General features: G+C 38.9%; 1 protein-coding gene across 2 annotated transcripts in view; it reads left to right on the top strand.

The window, feature by feature from the left end:
- Positions 1–22,186, top strand: part of Grin2a (glutamate ionotropic receptor NMDA type subunit 2A) — a 379,678-nt gene that overhangs the window by 212,802 nt on the left and 144,690 nt on the right. For both annotated transcript variants that reach the window (XM_004864874.4, XM_087202850.1), the window contains one exon: positions 2,495–3,087. In XM_004864874.4, coding sequence (XP_004864931.1) covers positions 2,495–3,087 — 593 coding nt within the window. The remainder of the gene's footprint in view (positions 1–2,494; positions 3,088–22,186) is intronic.

Genomic DNA, 22,186 nt, shown 5'->3' with positions numbered 1-22,186 from the left:
GGATGTGCCTTGAGAGCGTAATCCTGAGTGAAATAAATCAAACACAGAAGGCTATATGAGAAACCCATATTAGAGATAATTTAAAGAGAAAATAAAAGATTATAGGAAACAGGGAAACAGATTATGTGGAGACAAAAAGGGAATCTGGAGACGGGGGAGATGGGAGGGAGGGGAGAAGAAGTAAAAAAGGATCGAGATGAAAAGTTATACGTACCAATTCTCTGCAATGAATGTATTCATTATGTATTACAAACATACACCAAATATAAAAAGAAAAAAAGAAAATGGAAAAATACAATCTCAGGTACTGAGCTCTCCCCTCTTCGTGTTCTGCTTCCACCAAGGACCAAGGGCATTCCTCTTGGGCTTGGCTCACATGCTCCTCCACAAGTGCATCCTCTCATCATCCACTTCTTGATGTGTGACAGGCCAAGCCTTCTGCCAGGTTCTGGGGCCAGAGGGATGAGGACACTACAATCTCTGCCCTTGAGGAGCTCACAGTCTTGATGAGATGTGATGTAAAATGATTAATCAATTCAAGAATATTGGGTTTCTCTAAACGCTACTGTAAGGAAAAAGAAAATTATCCAAAGTCTTTAAATCTGTTGCTCATTTTAATTGACTAAATTAGGTGAAATTTATAGAACAGTAAAGTTGGAAAGAGCCTAGAAGGTATTTATTTACTTCCATTTCTTCTCTCTGCCTTCAGGCTACACTGCACTCAAATTATCCTCCAAACCCATATATTTCAGAAAAGAGCAGTATTTCAAAGAATGATAGCTCTTGGCCCATTTAGATAAAACTTTCGGCAAACATCTACAGAAAAGATGAGGTAGAATTGTTGAAAGAATTGACATGCACACTACAAAGTGCTGTATTATTAAGAAAGATACGAGTGGAATCATCCACCACACTCACACACATACACACACGCACACACACACACAACTGCATGCACGCATACGGAATCTTCCTAAGTTATACTACTGAGGTGGTGTCACATACACATAGCAAATACAGAGTAGAAATTGAAAACATGGTTGCAAAACTAAGAATTTTTTTCAGCTCCCAGAAAAAAAAATGGATCTTGGCATTTGTCAAATCTTGTTTTGCTGCAACACAGAAGCATATCTTTTGTTCAGCTGGCATTTTTGCGCCATGTCAGCCCATCAATATGGGGTGTGTATCCACTATGTATTGGTCTTAAATGATCCCAGGAAGGCTGGGTGTGGGATGGGGGGACTGGACATGGGGTCTAAGGTCCAAGGTGACTTACTGAGTGACTTTTTAGAGCCTCATTCTTCCTGCTGACGATACCAACTTCTCAGAATCATTCTGGGGGCGTGGTGCATCAAGGCGTGTGAAAGTGGTTTGTAAATTATGTGACTGCATCATCGCATGCCTTTTCCTAATGAAAATTTGTCCTCCTAATTATCAGTTCATGGGGACATCAAGATTAATAGATGAGCTTCAGCCCAACACAAGTCAACACACCAGTTTCTGTGTGAAGAGCCGTCAGTGGTTGCTCCTTACATTCAGAATAGAGCCAACACCTGTGGGTCTAGTCCTAGAGACTCTGTGTGATCTTGCTAAGATCTTCAGCATCACTTCATTGTTTCTACTTCATGAGCCCAAATACTTTTATCCTAAAATAGTCACAATGTGCCCCAAGATTCTTCTGAATGCCATGCTTACTATTGCCCATCTTCCTCACCGGAACATTCCTTCCACATTCCTACAGGCTTCTCTTTGTCCTCAGGTCATGGAAGCTATTTTCCCTTAACTTCTCACCAGGTCTCTAAAAGCACAGACTCATTGTGTCTATTTTACATATCATTATTTCCCAAGGTCTAAAGCAGTGTTGATCCATAGTAAGGTGTTCAACAAGTGTTTGTTGATTGAAAAGATAGATCTTCCAACAGTGCTTACTATAGTCTGTATTACACACCAGTCTTTTACATTTAAGTGCAGAAACCCTGCTCACATTGGCTTATATGAACACAGGAACTTATTAGTTCATATAACCAGGAGATCCCAGGTAAATGGCTTCAGCCGTGGCTGACTCCAGGGACTCCAAATATGTTTTTGGGAATCTGTCTTTATTTTCTACTTTGCTTCTGTTGGCTTCATTTTCTCATCATGAGCCTGGGGCCAGATAAAGTTTGTTCTCTTGGAACCAATGGACTCAAAGGGTGGAAGATAGGAGGATCTAGAGGAGGAAAATGAGAAGAATAGCTGATAGGTGAGCAAAAATAACACGTCTGTCCCGGTATGGGCTCTGGGCTTCTGAACACAAGGTCTTCTCTCAGCTCTGTATTTTCAGTATCCTTTTCAGAGCCTGGAATATAGTAGGTGCTTAGGAATGTTTTTGAATGAGTAGATGTGTCTTTCTTTCCCATACTTCTAGGAAGAACTTCTTGAAGCCCATAAAGACAGTTTTATATATACTATCTTCTGCCTCATACTGTTTTCCTTTCTTTTCACCTGTTGGCAGGATCCAACGTCTACCTTCTTCCAGTTTGGAGCATCCATCCAGCAGCAAGCCACAGTCATGCTGAAGATTATGCAGGATTATGACTGGCATGTCTTCTCCCTGGTCACCACCATCTTTCCTGGGTACAGGGACTTCATCAGCTTCATCAAGACGACAGTGGACAATAGCTTTGTGGGCTGGGACATGCAGAACGTCATCACACTGGACACCTCCTTTGAGGATGCAAAGACCCAAGTCCAGCTAAAGAAGATTCACTCTTCTGTCATCTTGCTCTATTGCTCCAAAGATGAGGCTGTCCTCATTCTGAGTGAGGCTCGCTCCCTTGGTCTCACCGGGTATGATTTCTTCTGGATCGTCCCCAGCTTGGTCTCTGGGAACACGGAGCTCATCCCCAAAGAGTTTCCATCAGGACTCATTTCAGTCTCCTATGATGACTGGGACTACAGCTTGGAGGCTAGAGTGCGGGATGGCCTGGGCATCCTAACCACTGCTGCATCCTCCATGTTGGAGAAGTACTCCTTCATCCCGGAGGCCAAGGCCAGCTGCTATGGGCAGACAGAGAAGCCAGACGTCCCTCTTCACACTTTGCACCAGTAAGAGAGGGCTCTTTGCTTTTCTCCAAAAGTGGGATCAGGGTTTTGTTACTGTTGCTGTTTGCTCACACGCTTACTGATGGAAATATGCGCTGCACATAGAGAATGTCATGTGCCTATATTTATAGGAGTTTTATTTGATTTGGTTTCCCCCTATTTTCTATTTCCTTTTCTTTTCATCTCAATTTGTTTTTAAGATAAGTAACATTGTATTTTAATTGTTTTCTGCAGCTTACTTTTTTTTTTAACTGAACCTCACATCTTGGAAACCTTCATTTAAGATCTATCATTTGTGTCCCAAGTAAATCTAAATTCTTTGTAACACATATGTCACATTCTTTAACATGAGTATACCATGATTTACTTATCCAGTAAATAAGTACTTATTTACTTGTCAATGATAGGAATTTAGGGTTTTTTCCCCAGACTTTTTCCATTAGAAGCTAAACTGCAGGGATAATCATCACATATATCTCTTTAAGCACATGTGCAATTGTTTTTCTAGTCTGGATTTTAAAAAGTGGGATATTGGGGTCACAAGGCATGTACATTTTTAACTTTAAGTGTCTACTGCTAAATTGTGCTATACAGAAATGGTATCAATTTACACTCATACCAATAGTTTGTGAAATCATCCAACTTCTCAATTCCTCAGGAGCATGGTGTATGCTTTGGAAAAACTGCCCATACTGGTGCTCCTGGTCTCTGACTTTGTGTCTGAATTTCTTCTCATATTCTAAATATTTTTGTAGGTCATTGGAAACTTTGGCAAACTTCACTCTTGAAGTTGCGTTATATTCCATCATATGTATGTATCATAATTTATTTAACTGCTCTCATCATGGCAGAGATTTAAGTGAAATGTTGTGTTTCTGGGAAGCATCATCATTCCTCGTGGCCTGCCATTTTGTCTTGGCTGTTGAGATTTAGAATTATCACTCAGGCACTCATGTCACATGTATTTTCCTGATGTTCATTGATTTAATCCGTGCTTCAATTTTCAAATAATGAGAAGTGTGGCACTGTGATTAATGACTGGGCTCTGGAGTTAGCCTTGTCCAAGTTCAAATCTTGTTTCATCTACTTTCTAGAGGACTTGGACAATTGCTTTACCTTTCTGGGCTTTCTATGTTTATTGCCTAGTGATGCTAATAGCTTCTACTTTCTAGGCAGTCATTTTCAAGCTTTATGCACAAGAATTTCTGAGAGGGTTGCTAAAATATTATTTGGCTCTGTGGTCAGAGTTTCTCAGATATTAGTAAATTCGTGCCTCCATAATTAGCAAGTTCTTGGGTGAATACTGACATTGCTAGTTGAGGACCATGCTTTGAGAACCAGTGTTCTAGAGGTCATGGTATTAAATGAAGAGATGGAGGAGAAATGCTTCTTGGCACAGTGCTGATATTTTGGTCCCTCTTTAATAACTTTGAGAGTGATGAGTGAAGGTTTTGGTTATAAGAAATTACAGGCAGCAGACCATGTTGGTTTATCGCCAGCAAGGTAAGATATCATTTAAAAAATATCTCTGGAAGCTTCTAGGGCTTTGAGTTTGCTACATTTCAGAGGTTATCTTTGAACTGGGGTTTTCAGAGTGTGTGTGAGTGATGGAGTAGACAGAATATACTTCTTTACAATTAACATACAACTGAAAAATGAATTCTTGATTTAAGAAATCATGCACTTTGATACTTCTCATTCCTCTCTCCTTTCCCCCTCTTCAGTAACCCTGCTTTTACATTGCCACTTTCAGCATTGTAAATAATTATCTAAATATCAGGAAGGAACTCAGATCATTCAGGATAAAACATGGGAGCCTCTTCTGAAAGCAAGATTGCTGCCAGCCTGGGGACAAGGGCTGGGCTAATGAATTCATATTTCCCTTAATAAGATATGCCCTGCAGCTGGAAGACCCAGAGATGTATAATTTTGATGGCAACATAACTCAATTGTAGGACAAGTGAAAGGAAGTATATATAGAAAAAGGAATCTGAGAGGGATAATTGGCAAGATGGATACCTTTCCAGGGACCACCCTGGATTCCATTTTTGAAAAAAAAAAAAAATCCCTGTTTCTGTGAGAGGCTGTTGTGCTGTTTCCAGGAGTTATGCCATTGAATGTAGCAATTTTGTCAATGGCATTTCAACTCCAGAGAAGTAATGCATGAAGGGCAGGAAGTTGTCACCCACTGTTTGGTGTTTACTGAAACATCTCTCCATCCATGGGGGGCTTTTAGTGCTCACCTTGGGCATGAGGGTGGATAATGGCACACTCTCTTCTCCTGCCCTACGAAGGAATGGGAGCTCATCAAATTTCCCCTTTCTGGGAGTTAGAGAAAGCCCAGAGAGTGCAGTTTAAAAAATGAAGGACACTATCTCTATCTTGCATCCATCATTCTTTCATCCTGGAATGAAAGAATACAGACCTGTGGTAGCCCTGGAATACACAGATGCATTAAGTTAGAATATCTGTTCCCAGAGACCACATAGTTTGATAAAGATGGGAGAAAGTTGTCTAAAGACAAACTCTGGTAACAAGAATTATTTTTTTTTCAGTATTAAAAAAGAGAGTACTACAAAACCTGACAAAATATCCTACCCAGTACTCACAGAGAATAAAGGTCCATATGTCACATTTGTTTCAACATTTTAAAAGAAAGAACACATTAACAATAATGTACAAGTTCTGGTTGCATCTCTCTCTGATCCCACCTTTCTTTCCTTCTCCCCACGAGAGGGAAAAATACCATAATGAATTTGATATTTATCTGAATCCATGCACGTGTTTTTTATACTTTCAACAAAGGTGGATTTGCAACTATCTACCGAATTCATAGTACTTTTTAATGTACATCAGTGATATCTAATGTATTAGGTTTTCCTTTATGTCTACCTTTGTTTTAATGATCACCTTGTGAAGATAACAGAATTCCAGAATATTCATCTCCCTGGCTCTCTTATTTTCTAGTGTGTGGAGAGAGAGAGAGAATCTTTTACCTAATCAGTTTCCTTTGATGGACATTTACATTGTGTTAGGAAGGACGCTTCAGTCTGGGTAGCTGAAGGCAGAGGACAGAGGTCAGTAGCTTGGCGAGTTGGGCCTATGGGATTGTTCAGTGAGATCCTAGGACTTCTCATTTCAAGCTTTGAAAAACTACATTTTCATATAGATAGGAAGTCTTCTTTGCAAGGCATCTTGTAAACAAATAGCTTTCATTAGTTTCCCTATGTAGTAGGGTGGATGATAATCGCTTCAGAAGAGACTCAGATGAATTGAGCCCTGATGAGGAGGATCTCATGAGGAGGTAATCTGCGGTCCAGCCTTGAGTAGTTGAGAACAGTACCCTGGGGGTAACTAAACATCCTGCTTGGTGGTCCTCAAGGATGTTGCTTACAATTTTGTATGTGAATCTCGTGCAGTTAGGGTATCACAGCAATGCTGTGCTGTTTGTGGTGCTTGACATGGTACAGGGGGCCGCTTGCCAGAGTTGGTGTACTCACGATCTTACTATGAACCTGTTTCTGCCCCTGTGATTTAGGAAAAAAAGTAGGGGCAAGGGGGAAATTTTCTTCATGTTTAATATTCCTGGCTTTACAGAAGGCACTTGGAAAAGAGCAGTCAGCATTTTCCAAAGTTCAAAAATAGCACAGCCATGTTATGTAACCTCCTCCTTGCTGCTGCAAAGTTATTAAACATCTGTTCCTTCACCGAGCACAGAGCAGATCACGGGTAACTCCCAGAATGAAGAAGATAAAACATTACCTGTTTTGTGAGTGTGGAGTCTCAGCCGGTCATTTAGATCTGTCCCAAGGATCTGCCCTGTCCATCAGCAAATGGGACCCCCTGGACAGTGTGGATTTGTGGGTAAGAGTGGGGGTGCAGGCATCGGACTGCCCAGGCTGTCTCTGATGGGCACACGTTCAGACCTAAGACTTTAAGTGAGGCTCTCAATTCCCCCAGGTCTGTTCCTGGGTATAATATGGGAACAGGAAAAGTATGTGCCTCCTAGACCAGTTGCCTAGCCCTCAGAAAACAGTCTATAGATGGAGATTTTTGCAAGTTGGGCACCCTAGTCCAAAAATGTGAAATACAAGATACAAAATTTTTTGAATGCTGACAGAACACCACAAGTGGAAAATCCCATTCTCAATCCCACATGACAGGTCACAATCAAAATGCAGGTGCACTAAAACTATTGTCAAGAATTACCTTCAGGCTACCTGTATGATGTAAGATGTATATAAAACATAAGTGAATTCTGTATCTAGTTCTGGGTCCTATTTCTGTGATGTCTCATTATGTGTGTGTAAATATTCCAAAATCTGAAAATATTCAATATCCCCAGTACTACTGGTCCAAGCAGTTCAGATAAGAGATACATAACCTGTATTGATGAAACATGCGCATATAACACTGTGGGTGAAACAAATGTATTTGTATGGCATAGCCCACTATATTGTCATTTGTTTATGCTATAAAACATATTCAGTGCCTTCAAGAGGCTAGCACTAGTCACCCATAGGTGAAGATACACCGAAATGTCAGGCAGGTTTGTCATTTATCTCTTGCTTTGTCCAGGTTACAGGGTTAGTGGGACATTCGTGGACGGGCTCAGCTCTCCAGGGAGGGATGTTGGAGGAAGGGTCTATCCTTATGGCAAGCAGCACCTTAAGAAAAGAAGCAGGATCCAGGTGACTCAGTGCTCTGTGAATACCTTCCAGGTTTCTATTTAATAGTTTATATTCTTTCATGGTGGTTAAGTCTCTATCCATTAATACTTATGTTTCCTGGATAAAGTTCACATCACATTTTAAAACCATGTTTGTATGAGATGCAGCACATTAAATATGTGCTCTCTGTGTGTGAACATTTTGACTGTGACATGTGTGTCTACATTCAGACATGAGAGTGTACACGTGTATTTCTGTACATGCATGTATATGTGTGTCTCCTTTCTCATTGGAGAGACACATATTACACTTAATAAGAAAGAGGTTGTAGAAGGGAGAAGGTGGAGGTTTTTTAGGCCCAAACTCTTTTGCCCAGGGTTGCCTTGGGAGGAATGCAGTCAAAGGGAAGAGAGGCAGTGAGGTATGGAGAAAGATTCCTAGCTGAGTGGTATGACAGGCTTGAACTTATTAGTCTCATATCAACTGTAAGTTTTTTTGTTTTTTTTGTACTGGGCTTCCAACTAGGGTCCTTGTGCTTGCAAGGCAGGCGGCAGAACCACTGAGCTAAATCCCCGGCCCCTCAACTGTAAGATATTAACCACTATGAACCCTGGTTTTTTCAAAAGTGTGTGCATATGTATGTGTATGTGAGTGTATGTGAGACCGAAAGAGAAAGAGAGAAAAAAAAAGAGGCAGTGAGAGATAGCTATCTCTTGTTATTGTAGTAGAATGAAGTGGAAGAATATAGTTAAAACACTTGGCATGGTTCACATGGGATCTGGCATGTAGTAGGCATTTCACAAATAGTAGTCAAATCATTATCGTGATTTTATATCATCATCATTTTAATGCATACTTGTTATACTGCAAGATATCCACTATGTAGGGAAGAGGGACACGAAGGTGTGTTTCCAGTTTAGTTTTTAACAACTTAATTATGACTTATATCCTGTAGTTACCATTTTCATTACAGGAGTAGGACAAGAAGAGTCACTGAAGGGGGAATCAAATAGAAGTACCCAAGGATATCTATAGCACAAATAAGTGGAAGGAAAAAGCCTTCTTCCAATGGAGTTATGAATTGGTATTTAGGGGAAGTTATCTGACCTTAATTGATGATACCTGGCTTGATCATTTATGTGTTTCACATTAACGTCTTGATTTATGAAGTCAGGCTTCTGCTTGAAGAGGCGACAATATTGTAAATTACTCTGACAGGAAGGGAAATGGAAAGAAGATCTGTAATGAAAAAGAGTTGAATTTATGTCCAAGTTACACTGATTTTTTTTTCATCTTTATTTCTGTAATAATCACATGAAAAGTTTCTGGTTTAGTGACCTCCTAAAAGACTACTAAAGTTGATTGGCATGTTTTTTATTTGATAGTCAGAATGATCACTGTTGGTTTCTTTTTTAATGCCAATAAAAAAGCCTGCTCGGTTAATTCTCTAAGCTTGACCGCACTTAAGCTTCCCTGGGTGAATGTGATAACTCTTTGCAAATATCTATCTGTGGGATCACCATATGTTCAGCAAACATTTCTGTCAGTGGTTTCAGCCACTCCAGAGACCAAGTCCTCCTCATGCTGTAAATCTGATTGGCACCCTGAACTGAGGAATGAGGAAAAAGTCTGAGCCTCAAGGTAAATTAGCAAGGGCTAAGTAGTGAGAGAGTCCAGAGGCCTGAGCCAAACTGCGAACAAAGCGTGTTCCATGAGTTTCTGTGACTTTGTACGGTGTGGATTTAAATGATGCCATTTTTCAACCATCTTGTAATCTTGGCTAGCCTTGAAAAGTTGCTTATCTTCTTTGAGCTTCCATTCCCTTCATTATTAACAGAAAACATTCTAAACATAGAGGACTATGATGACAGTTGAGTGGACATAAAATACCTGCCTAGGGTACAGTGGGCTGTCTATAGATGTTAATGTTCCTCATTTCCTGGGTCTGATTCCGAGCTTCTTCGGGCCTCTTCATGTGTCCTGATGGCCCAAGGGAGGTACACTGAACTTCCTGGGTACCCGGCCCGTGAGCTTAGTCAACAACCTCTCTCCAGCATTATCTCTGTTTGTGCCATCTTTCCTGGAACACAGCCTTCCCTTTTTGGCTGAGAGTCAAAAGCACCGTATGCCAACCCTGCAGTACAAGTCAATCATTTCCAATTGGCACCAATGAATAGCTCGACAAATGGTGGAAAGTCGGTGCTGGCACCTTGAAGGGACCAGAAGTTGGCTGTGACTTTACCTTGAAGGGAAGGTGGTTTGGGTTGTTTTGGGGTCACACATAAAGCACAAGTATTGTTCAAATTTGCCTTGGGCAAGATGTAAGTCTTTGGATATTGGAACCAGCGTGACTAACAGAAAGACATATTGATCTATTTTCTCCAAGGTTGGATACTGGAGAAGTTTTCATTTTGAGACCTGGTAATTTGGTAACACATACTAATTATTTGCTGCAAATCACTCCTGTGAAATGATAAAGCAAACAAATCACCATCTTTATAGTGCTGGTGCTGTGTGCAGATTGGGAGTAGGAAGCCTGACCGTGTAAGCATAGAGACCAGCTAGCAGACCATGACATAAGTTGAGGAAAGAGAAGACAGTGACTCGGTTAGAGTAATGGCTGTGGATTCAGAGAGAACCGATAGTCTTAATGCATATTTGGCTGCCAAATTAACAAGCCTTGATGGATGGATATGAAGTAATAAAAATACAAAAATCAATACTTTTTCACTTGTATGGTAGAATGAATTGTGGTGCCTTTTATTAAACACAAGAAATTGGTGAAGAAACATTTGGGGACAGGGAGTCAGACACAGCATCTAACTTCAGACATGCTAAATTGGACATACTTTTGAAAGATCCAAGTGGAAGTCTCAAGCAGGCAATTGAAGAGAAGAGTCTGTGCTCAGACTGAAAATTTAACACACAGGGTTTGAGGTTATGATGGTAGTTAAAGCCCCAGACTGGGTAAAATGGCCCAAGAGAATGAAGAACGGGAGGAAGATCTAGGTTCAAGCCATGAGGAACTTCAACATTAGCTGGCAAATAATCCCTGATAGGAAGGAGAATATTAGAAAGCTAGTCTGTGAATTCCAGCAGACTTTCTCCACATGGAGACTCTCTAGTCTCAATTTTGATTTTATTGTGGAACTTGATGGGTGTCTGTGTAATGTCTGCTACACACTAGGTAGGTACCATGAACCCTTAGAAGATGTAGGATCTGTGGCCATTGCTCATCTATCGGGGTTTGGTACAATTTAGTAGAGTTAAATAATCATACCAACAAGTTTCATCAATATACTGAGAGAGTAAAAAATATTTTTCTGTGATGAACTATCAGGCAAATAATCCCAGCAGTAAATCCTTTGGGTCACAGGAAACTGATGCCATCCTGAGCCACAACACAGATGGCAAACCACACTTTGTTCTGGAGAAACGAAGTGATAGTTTAGGCAGGGGAACAACCATTCTCTTTGTTTCATTCTGGATGTGATTTGGGAAACATCTGATGTCCCATGAACTGACAAAGTTAAAATTTCTATCAAGGGGATGAAGCATGTGACAGAACGTGGAGGTTTGTTTATGAGCTGCTGTTGGTTTGCTTTCCCAGAAGATGTTCTATCCAAGCACTTCTGTATGTGTAGGGCAGAGGCCTTCCCTTCCATCCCTTCCAGGTGGGAACTAGGAACCCAGAATGGCCTCTGCACCTGTTCTCTGCTACTTAGCCTCCTCCTCTTGGTGTCATGTGGATGCCTCCTGGCTGCAGGTATGACTGAGCCCCATCAGGATCCTGGTGACTCAAAGCCTGGCGTGCATCCCAGGGATGGAGGAGTCATAACTGTCCAGCTTGGTGATGCTAGCTGTGTGCTGCGTGGGCATGGGAGGGGAGCCACATTTTTGCTCAGGCCCTAAAGTTTGGTGAATGAATTGGCAGATCTGCCACCGTCTGATTCACTAAAGCCCAAATCATCACAGCTAGTTTCCTGAGGATTTGCTTCATTTGGTTAACTCCTAGCCAAAGACAAAGAATAAACACTTATTGCGTAGTTTTCCACCTGATGGAGAATAGCTCTCCTGAGACAGGTACTCATTTCTATCACTATTAATAAAAGGAAGTTAAAAATTGTTAATTTAATTAATACATCATTATGCAGGGGGTGATGGTGAACTTCATTTTGTAAGTTATATCATACAAGTGTATTTGTTTTAAAAAATGATGTAATGGAAAAGCAAATATACATTAACAATACACCTGCTGTGTATTGACCGCCTTTTATGTACTAATAAGTTTAATTCTTAGTTGTGAGCAAGAATGTTTTTCCTCCAGGTAGCAATCACCTTAATTCAAAGTTATATGATTGAATTATTTCACATTACAGAAATTCCAGGGGAATAGTTTGGACTCCAGGTGAAGTATTATCAAGGTTCTGATGATTTTTCTTATGATCTCCTGATTCTATTCTTTGAGACGTTTACTTGTTTACTAACTGGCTTCCTCATTACCTTACATTTTCTTTCAGCAATACTTGGGATGACTTCTTTCTTCATGGCCAAGTAAGGTGATGTACCTATCTTTTGGCCAATAGTAGCCATTTTATTTTACTTTTATTATTTTTAATGGTAGTCAGTTTGAAAGTGCTATGTAGTGACTGACTTAATTCTAGGCTCCCAAGCCAGTCATTGAGAAAGCAAATAGCAGAAGGTTTTAGCAAACCAGAAATATGCCTGGAGCTGGGAATGGCACAAACTTCCCCGATGGCCAGTGGATTTTTAGGGAAGGTATGGCATCTCAACAAAGCATGAATCCTGTTAAGAATGAGGAAGAGAGGTGAATGCTGGCTAAACTACCAGAGAGTCATTCAGAATAACTCTTATTACAGATGAGGAAATGGAGGACCAGAGAAGTTACATAACTCAACAAAAACCACACAGCTGATACAAAATAGAGCCAGAAATGAAATCTAGTTTGGTTCAAAACCTCACTATGTACTATGAAAGACAGAAAATTCATCTGCATTGTGTGTGTATGTGTTTAAATCAAGTAAGTATCTTTATATTTTTTCTTATTTTGAAAAGCAGTTGATGATAATGATGCCACATCCCTGCCTGGTGATAGGCAGCTGAAAAGTTGGATGTAGCTATGGCTGTGACATTTAGGTGGAGAAGTGCTACCCAGATCCGCCCCCTGTCCCCGCCCCACACCATCACTTCACTCATTCTTATCACCTCCACGGCTTCTTTAACATTTTTGTTTGATCACAAATGTATTTATTTTATTACGTTTGTCATAATAATTATTTATTATCATTACAAAAACGAGAACTTGCTTACCCTTAAGACTGCAGATACTGGAATGAACAATGACAAAAAGTTTATATATCTCACTTCCAGGGACCTTTATACTTGGGTTGTCGAACTGGACCAATGGATTGATACTGTTATAAGTTTAAAGCTCCACTGGTCAAATATTGTTAAAGCTGCTGATGAGACTGGGTGTGTTACATCTGTAACCCCAGCACTTTGGAGGCTGCAGCAGGAGGATTGCTGCAAGTTAAAGGCCAGCCTGGCCTATGTATAGTGAGTTGAAGTCTAGCCTGGACTACATTGCAAGACCCACTCTCAAAAGAAAAATGTTGCTGATGAAATCACACAAAGAACTGCTGGTCCATGATGTTCTGTGACTAGAGTCTCTCCAGGATTGGAGAGGTATCTCCAATCCTTTCACCCACATGTTCTCAAAACAAAACAAAAAAATTAGCTTTTGAAGTTCTGGCTGGGGTTTTCTTGAGATGTAGTCATCTGAGACCAAGAGGTCATTTTTTGGAGCTGTAGGTCATAAACTTCCTTCTTTATTCAACTACAGGTGAGAATTGGAGTTGTTCATACCAGAGTTGCCTTATTCAAAGGCAAGAACTCAAAGAGAAGTTCTCACTCATCAGATTGGGTTAATTTGTGGATATTATTTTAAAAGTGGAAGAAAACATTTGTTCTGATGGGCAGGGTCCAGCTTTTTGCAATATCATGTAGTTTGTCAAATGGATGATAAACAATGGATTCTGAAGGAACTCATGTGACTTATTGAGGAGCCACTGCTGAAAATGTTGAGTTTTTCATTTAAGCAAGTAAAGTATATAGTTTTTATTTGCTTTTTCTTCTTCATAATTCTGGGTATTTCAATATTTGCTGTAAAATAACTTTTGAGTTTGTAAATTCTAACTCTTAGGGGCATGTTTGACGATTTAATGGCCTTGCTTACCTTTATAAAATTTCTCCATATCGACTTACATTTCAGAGATAGAATAATGGAGTGTATAAATCCTACTGAGTGAGGAAAATAAAAATGGACAAAAATATGGAATGATTACTTTCAAGACACTGGATATTGAGCAAAGAAGATAGGAAATAAGATAGATGGGCTTATTTATAGTACTAGTCAGTGCCTTGAGTGTTAAGGATAGGAAGCCCAGAAAAGCCTGGAAGGCTCTCTAAGTTTGAGAGAGAGTGATGCATACCAGGATATCGAAGTAGCTGGAGTTCAGAGGTCAGAGTGCTTAAGAAAAATGATCTGTACAAACAGAGAGCTCTGGAGGTCTCTCTCAGGTCCACTTGTGCATCAAGCTGAGTGATGATCAATCCATGAGGTGTAGAAACTGCCTAGGGCCAAGGAAAGAAAATCCCCCAGAGATTAGAAGCACCAGTACCCGGCACTCACATAGAGCATTGCCATCATGCAGACTGGGAAACTCCATTATTCATGGGCATTGGCTTTAGCATCCAGAAGATTGTAGGTGAGCTAGAAGACAAAGCAGTTGAAACTAATGAAAATGACAATAGGAAGAAGGGAGATCATTTTTAAATGGGAAGGGCAACAAAAGATGGAAAGAGTGCAGAGGAATGGGAGGGGTAAGGGACAGAAAAAGAATTAAGACGTGTTATGTACATGTACCAACTCCCCATGATAATTATAGCTGTTAAGTCCTGCAAATATGTACTATTAAAAAATAAGAAAGAAACTAATGGGGCTGGGGATTGAGCTCGGTGGTTCTGCTGCCTTTCTCGAAACTGCAAGGTCCCAAGTTTGATTCCTGGTACCAAAAATAAAATAAAATAAAATAAAAAAGAAACTAATGAAAATGAAACACATAGAAAAAATACAGTTTTTAAAATGAAAAGGACATGATCAAAAGTCTTATTATATGTGGCAGTTAACTTCCTAAAGTGGAGAACAAGAAGAATACTTGAAAAAAATAGAGAATTTTCCAAAATCAAGGAAAACTAGGCCCACAGTGGAGGAAACTCAATGAATCTCAGGAAAGAGAGGCAAGCCATAATCACATTTCTTAAAAACAGTGTTAAAGATATACCTGTTAAAAAGATTTATTTGAATTAAAAACCACTAGTGGGAGAAAGCACAAAGAAAGGGAGGGCAGCATATTTCTCCTCAGAAATGAGTACAGATTTTGAAGTACTCAAAGAAAGAAAATTGCTAACCTGGTATTCTTTACTCAGTAAAAATATCTTTCCAAAGTGAAAGGAACATAAAGATTTAATATCTACACAGGATATTTATGAGAATATATCTCATCTAAGTTATAAAATAAACCTGAATATATTCAAAAGGATTCACTCATTCAAAGTATTGAAATGTCTACATTGGAATTAATTAGAATTCAATAACAGAACTCCAGAGAATCCCCAAATATTTGCATACCAACACTTATGAGTCTGAGAAGAAATTTAAAACAAGAAACTTTATACGAATTATCCTTTGGCAGAAATCTAAGGCTCTTTGGTTGACTATTCTTCACTCAGGTATGGAAAAAATATTGGGTCACCAAGTCACAGGGCATCTGGCTCTTTGCTTGGTTACTTTATTGCTCAAGATAGTCACGAATTGATGTCCACCAAGAGTTTTGTGGGTGTGAGGGCATGAAGAATGTGTTTCCTGACAAAAATAATGGAAACTTGGGTCCAGATGGGTGTGGGTGTAATTTTCAGGCAAGCCACATTCCTTGCCCTCTACAGTGCTTTTATATTATGGTGGAAATAGTATCCAAACAAAGATATAGGACATTGGGTTTTAATCCAAACTTATTTCTGTACGTAACTGTAATCTTTGTTAAGATTTCAAACTTTTCTAGGTTTCAGCTTTTTCATGTGTACATGGACAGTATTGAGTACAAAATCTGGAATTGAACTATAAGATGTTGGAGCAGGAAATGATGCTGGAGACCACTTGGGCTTACAATTTTTAATGATTTTTCTTCTTTGTACACAAAGAGGCTTCTGGATGTTTGTGCAATATCATTGAAGTCTCCAGGGTGTGAGTGGTAATGCTCACCCGTTTTCCCATGTAAGAAAACATCAAAATGCAAATGTCTGATGATAGTGACTCTAAGCAAATTTATATTTTTTATAAATAATTCCTGACATTTGGCTCAAGTCATAAAATATATTAGTTGTAGTAAATTATTTTCAACCTGTTTTACAAAATCAAGGTTGTAGTGCTATGGTGTATTATAGATGAAAAAATTGAGGTCCCAGAACAGGTGGGATTAATTTTTCACTATCTTGTTAATGATAGAGATATGATAAAAGCCCAATTTTTCTTTCTCCCAGATATAGGTGTGCTGCTTCCACTATACCAGTCCTTGGTTAATAATAATACAATGATGATGACGATGATGATGATGATGATGATATGAACTCCAGGGACCTTGCCCACTTTCTTTGTACACCAGTACTTAGCATAGTGCAGATATTTAATAAATGTGGCTTGAATGGGCAAATAGTGATCTTTGCTAACACAGCATTTGTTCCAATGTAGGTGCTATGTTAGCGATTTTTATAGGCACCATCTTATTTGATTCTCACAACTCTGAAATAGGTTGTGTTATTATTATGATTTTCACATGAGAAAAAATCTGAGAGAAAAATTACCATCTCAGGTCACTTTGTGTAGAAACAAGCTCAAGACTATCTCTTGGACATTACCATCTGATCCTCTGATTTTTCTGGCTCCTGGGAGCAGAGAGGAGGCTCCAAGGCTATTCTCACAAGGCCAAGAATCTCTTCTAGGGCCATAAAGCCCATACAAAGATCCTCCCTGTGAGCAGGAGTCATTTGCTTATCTTTAGAGTTAATTTATCACAAAAGTGAGATTTTTTTAAAGAAATTAATTTATTGGTACATTTTATATATACATAATAATAACATTCATCATATGGAATTTGTACCTGTACATGATATTTTGATTCTTCTATTTTTCCCCTTTCTCTTCCCTCCCTTCAACCCTCTTCCTCTCATTTTCAAAAGCTTTGTTTCCATTATTTCCTTCCATTTTCTTTTTCCCTTTTCCCTTCTTTGCTTTCCCCCTCCACCCTCCCTAGTTCTTCTTCACATTTGAACATTTTCATCCTATTTCACAATATCTGTTGTACATTTTGGTCCTTATTTACACTTTAGGCTTCTCATACCAGAGAAACTATGCCATATTTGAGCATGTATGTCTGATTTATTTCACTTGAGAGTATGGTCTCAAGATGCATCTACTTACCTAGAAATGTCTCAAGTTTATCCTTTATGGTGGAGTAGTACTCCATTCTATATTTTAAAAAACCCATTCCCTTATGTATTCATCAGTTGATGGGCATTTGGGCTGTTTCCAAGATTTAGCTATTACAAAATTTCCTGCTAGAAACATAGGTGTGCATGTATGGCTGTGGTTTGAAGCTTTTAATTCTTTTGGGAAGATGCCAAGAAGGGCAATAGCTGGGTCAAATGGAACCTCTAGATTTAGTCTTTTGAGGAATCTCTACACTGATTTCTACAGTGGTTGCACCAGTCTACATTCCTGCCATCAGTGGAGAAAGGTTCCTTTTTGCCCACAGCCACACCAGCATTTGTTATTGGTTGATTTCTTGATAGCAGTCATTCTTTCTGGAGTGAGATGGAATCTCAGCATTTTTTAAATTTGCATCTCTTGAATGACCAGTGATGTTGAACATTTTTTCATATATTTATTTGGTGTTTCTACTTCTTCATTTGAGAAGTGTCTATTCATTTCAGATGCCCATTTTTGGACTGGGTATTTAAATTTAGGAAGTTTCATTTTTATGAGTTCTTTATATATTCTACATATTAGTCCTTTATCTGAGGAACAGCTGGCAAAAATGTTTTTTCCCTCTGTGGCTTGTCTTTTTGCTCTGTTGGTGGTTTCTTTTGCTGTGCAAAAGCTTTTTAATAAAATGAGATTCCAGTTGTTGATTATTTGTGATATTTCCTGTGCAGTTGAGGTTTTGTTCATAACGTCTTTGCTTACACCTATGTCTTCAACAGTTTTACCTATCATATCTTCCAGCAGATTTAGTGCTTCTGTTTTAATATTTAGATATTTGATCCTTTTAAATTTTAGTTTAGTGTGTGGTAAGAGATATGAGTCTAGTTTTAGTCTTTCACAAGTGAAAAGCCAGTTTTTCCAGCACTATTTATTAAAGAGGCTTTTTTCCAGTGAAGGAGTTTGGCCCTTTTTCTGAGTGTGTTTGGCATTATTTCTGCATCTTCTGTTCTGTTCCATTGATCCTCTGGTCTGTTCTTTTTTTTTTTTTTTTCCAGTAACATGTTGTTTTTATCACTGTAGCTTTGAAGTATAATTTCAAGTCAGGAACTGTGATGCCTTCTGCCATGCCTTTGTTGCCCAAAATTGCTTTTGCTATTCTAGGTCTCTTCTGGCTCCAAATGAATTTTAGGATTATTTTCTCTAATCCTGTGAGGTATGCTATCCATATTTTCATTGGGATTGCATTAAATCTGTACAACAATTTTAGGGGAAAGGCCATTTTCACTATATTGGTTCTTCCTACCCAAGAACAAGGGATATCTTTCTATTTCTGATGTCTTCTTGGATCTCCTTTTTCAGAGTACTATAGTTTTCAATGCAGCGGTCTTTTACTTCCTTCATTAGGTGGATTCTAAGTATTTCATTTTTGGGATGCTATTGTGAAAGGTGTGGTTTCCCTAGTTTTTGTCTCAATGAGTTTGTTAACAAAAGTGTGATTGGTGGGAATTTATTTTATAAACAATAAAGCCATTCTGATAATGTTCATATTTTCACCATCCATATTGAATATTATCATTGCATTCATCATAAATATGCACCATTATAAAAAAATAAAACAAGCACAGAACAGTGGGGAGGAGCTGGTCTTTCCTAAGAGAATTTTTATGAGAATAATAAGGAAAAAACCAATTGCAGCACAATCAATTCTCTTTCAATTCATTCTAGAATGAGTCCCCTGAGACTTTGTGAATTCAGAAGAAGGCCAATAAATATGAACTCTACCAAGAATTTAACAAAAATATCAGCAAGGGAATCTCAGTAATTCTGACTAGGCAAATAGAAGAAATAAAAAGTAGAAAGAAAGAAAGAAGAAAGCCAAGATTTAATTTTAATCCTTGAGTGCAAGCCAATTTGTAATGTGGTTGTCCTGCTTAATTTTTAAAGTGTTAGATTCACATACAGTAAATGCAGAGAAGCTAAAGTACTGGTAAATAATTTCCATTCACTTTAGAGGTTGGTGTGGTGGGGGAAGCCATCAAATTTCTGAACCATTTACTTGAGTTTAAACTTTGTCTTGAGTTTAATATATCTTCTGCTATAAAAACAGAGAATTTCTTAGATAGACTCAGAGCTTTGAATGCAGGACTGGGAGAAAGTGTTTGTCTTTAGCCAACTAGATGAAAACAAAACAGAACAAAATATAATAAAAACAGGCCCTTGGCATGTTACCCATGTTCACCGAATGACTGGCTAAGGTTCATTTGTTAGTTCTCTCATTCATTTTCTTTCACTTACCCTTTCATGTAGTCAACATTCAGTGGTTGACCACTTAGTATAGGCAGGACCTACAGTAATTATGTGGCACACAGTGATGCTTGGCTGTCTCCTGTTCCAGTAAGGAGAATGATGATGAGTGACTGCATGCAATGTCAAGTTGGCACTGATATGGGATGGAATGGAAGTAGGGTTGGGTAAGAAGATGGGGAATGAAAGAGATTATTTTAGATAGAATAGTTGGGAAGGGGACATTTTGGACGATATCTGAATGAAGTGAATAAAGCAGCAACCTGGGGAAAGAGGGTTCTGGATGTGGACCAGCAAGTACAAAGGACTGGTACTGGGAAATTGCTTGGAGAGTTTGAAGAACTGCCAAGAGAGTGAGCTGACAGAAACAGAATTGGTGAGTGGGACATGCATTTGGAGAGGTTGGCTAGGTTCTACAGAGACTGAGAGGTCATAGTGAGCACTCTGGGTTTTGTTTCAAGTGCTATGGGAAACTCTTGTTTCTAAGCAGGAGATGAGCTAAGTGGACCACCACATTGATGCTTGGGTTTGTACAGATTTTATCTGAAAAGTCACTTGCTTCTTCTTTTCCCTATGGCATTTCATCTCCTGTTAGAAATGAACTTGGTTCAGTGTAGAGCACAATGTGCCTGCTTCCCCAGATTCCATACCTCCCTCTCCATCATTAAGACTTGGGTGGGCAGGTCCTATTTGATCACAGCCTATCAAGACAATCCCACTCATGTAGTGCAGTGATTGGTTCAAGAGTGGACGCATGACCTAAGTTGCTCTAGTGGAGAGAAGTTCAGTGCTATTTGACATATGACAAGTATGCAAATGTATGGCCTGGAATTTCTGCTACCGTTTGTCTACCATAGAAGAAACAAGGCTGAGGATAAGGGAAATTCACACATGAAGCTGAAGTAAGAAATATGTTGCAAAGAATGAGCTGTACCTGAAGTCCATACTAAAACTTGTCTTTTTACTTGTTAACCTCCAAATTCCCCTAGTGGTTTAAATTGATTTAAGTTGGTTTCTGTTCATTGCAACCCAAAGAATTCTGATGTATATGCATATTTGGCAGCTAATCTGTAGAATTATGCTTCTTAGTTGATGCATTATACCTTTTAAATTACATGTTTATATTTAGAAAAGTCAAATTTGACCAACATAGGGTTGGTTTTTTCTGTTTTTTTTTTTGGAACCGGGAATTGAACTTGGGACCTTGTGCTTGGGAGGCAGGCGGTGGCACCACTAAGCTAAATCCCCGGCCCAACATAGGGTTATTAAAGGTAAGAATTTTAGAAAGATTGTTTTGCACATGACACTTTGGCCATTAGTTCTAGATGGAAAATTGTTCAGTGGATATAACTTGTGTGCCTTTGAAAGATTTGGGCCTAAATATTCATAGATATTGGAATGCGATTCTAGTTTTTCTGCTATTTTAGGTGTAGGACTTTGAGCAAGTAACTAAATATATGTGGACCTTATTTTTACCATCAGCAAAATGGAAATAATGCTGGTCCCCCACTTAAAGTGGGGGAGTTTGTAAGAATTAAATAATACATGTGAAGCATTTACCTCAGTGCCTGGTACATAATATGTGACCTATGAATGTTAGTTCTTACATAATATTATAATTGTTAGAATAACCAAGAGAAGTGGGACAAAAAAATGCCATATAGATAACAGGATTTCATTGGATAGCTTAATTAAATATATTTCATTATTTTAAATCCCTAGGGCTTTTGGAGGAAAAGTAGATCCCCCCCACCCCCCAAATTTAAAAAGACAGCTCATTAGCTAGGAGAGTAGAATAGGGACAATCCTCAGTCAGAAAGGCAGAGGAAAAAAGTGTTGATATTGCAGAGTAAGACCTGTGAGAATCGATGCTGACTTGCTACTTTAATGGTAAATGTACACAGAACCTTGTAACCATGCCTTTCCAAAAGACGTATTTTTAGGGTTATTTTTATTAGTACCTGTTTGCAGTAGATAATGTTTACTTCCCTTGTGGGGAGTTAGTACATGCACATAACACATCTCAGTTCTTATTTCATCCCCTTCTCCTCACCTTCCTCTCCTAAAGACCTGGTTTTGTTTTATGTAAGAAGAACTTGTGTAACTGTGAGAGGTTACATGTTTTATTTAATTGAAGATTCCAGCAATGGTTAGATTGTTTTTATTTTTAAAAAGTTGAAATGTGAAAGACGTGCATCTTAGAATGAAGCAGTGGGTAACATCATGCTCTATGCTCAGCGCTCCAACTAGGTACAAGGCAGATGATGTCACACTCCTTTTACATATGAGAAAAATGAAGTTCAAGAAGATCAAGTAACCTTTGCAAGGTAACATAGTGGGCAGCAGTCACAATCACAGTCATTCAGTCACCTGAAGAATATGTCTAGTCTCCCTTCCAAACCCTACAGGGGACACAGCAGTGGAAACAGCAGAACATGGCTCCTGCTGTCTCCCTGGGGCACAGGTTAGTAAGACATTTAGGCCAAAAATGAGTAATGAATCAAATGCAAAGTGTGATTGAAAAATATGGTGTTTAAATAAAAAGATATTGTATCTCAAGACAGATTGT

The sequence above is a fragment of the Heterocephalus glaber genome, unplaced genomic scaffold (genome assembly GCF_053883595.1).
Source record: "Heterocephalus glaber isolate CG9 unplaced genomic scaffold, H.glaber_assembly_v1.0 deba00001781, whole genome shotgun sequence".
Classification (NCBI taxonomy): domain Eukaryota; kingdom Metazoa; phylum Chordata; class Mammalia; order Rodentia; family Bathyergidae; genus Heterocephalus; species Heterocephalus glaber.
The sequence above is the reverse complement of the archived record's forward strand: the minus strand, read 5'-3'. Positions and strand labels throughout refer to the sequence as shown.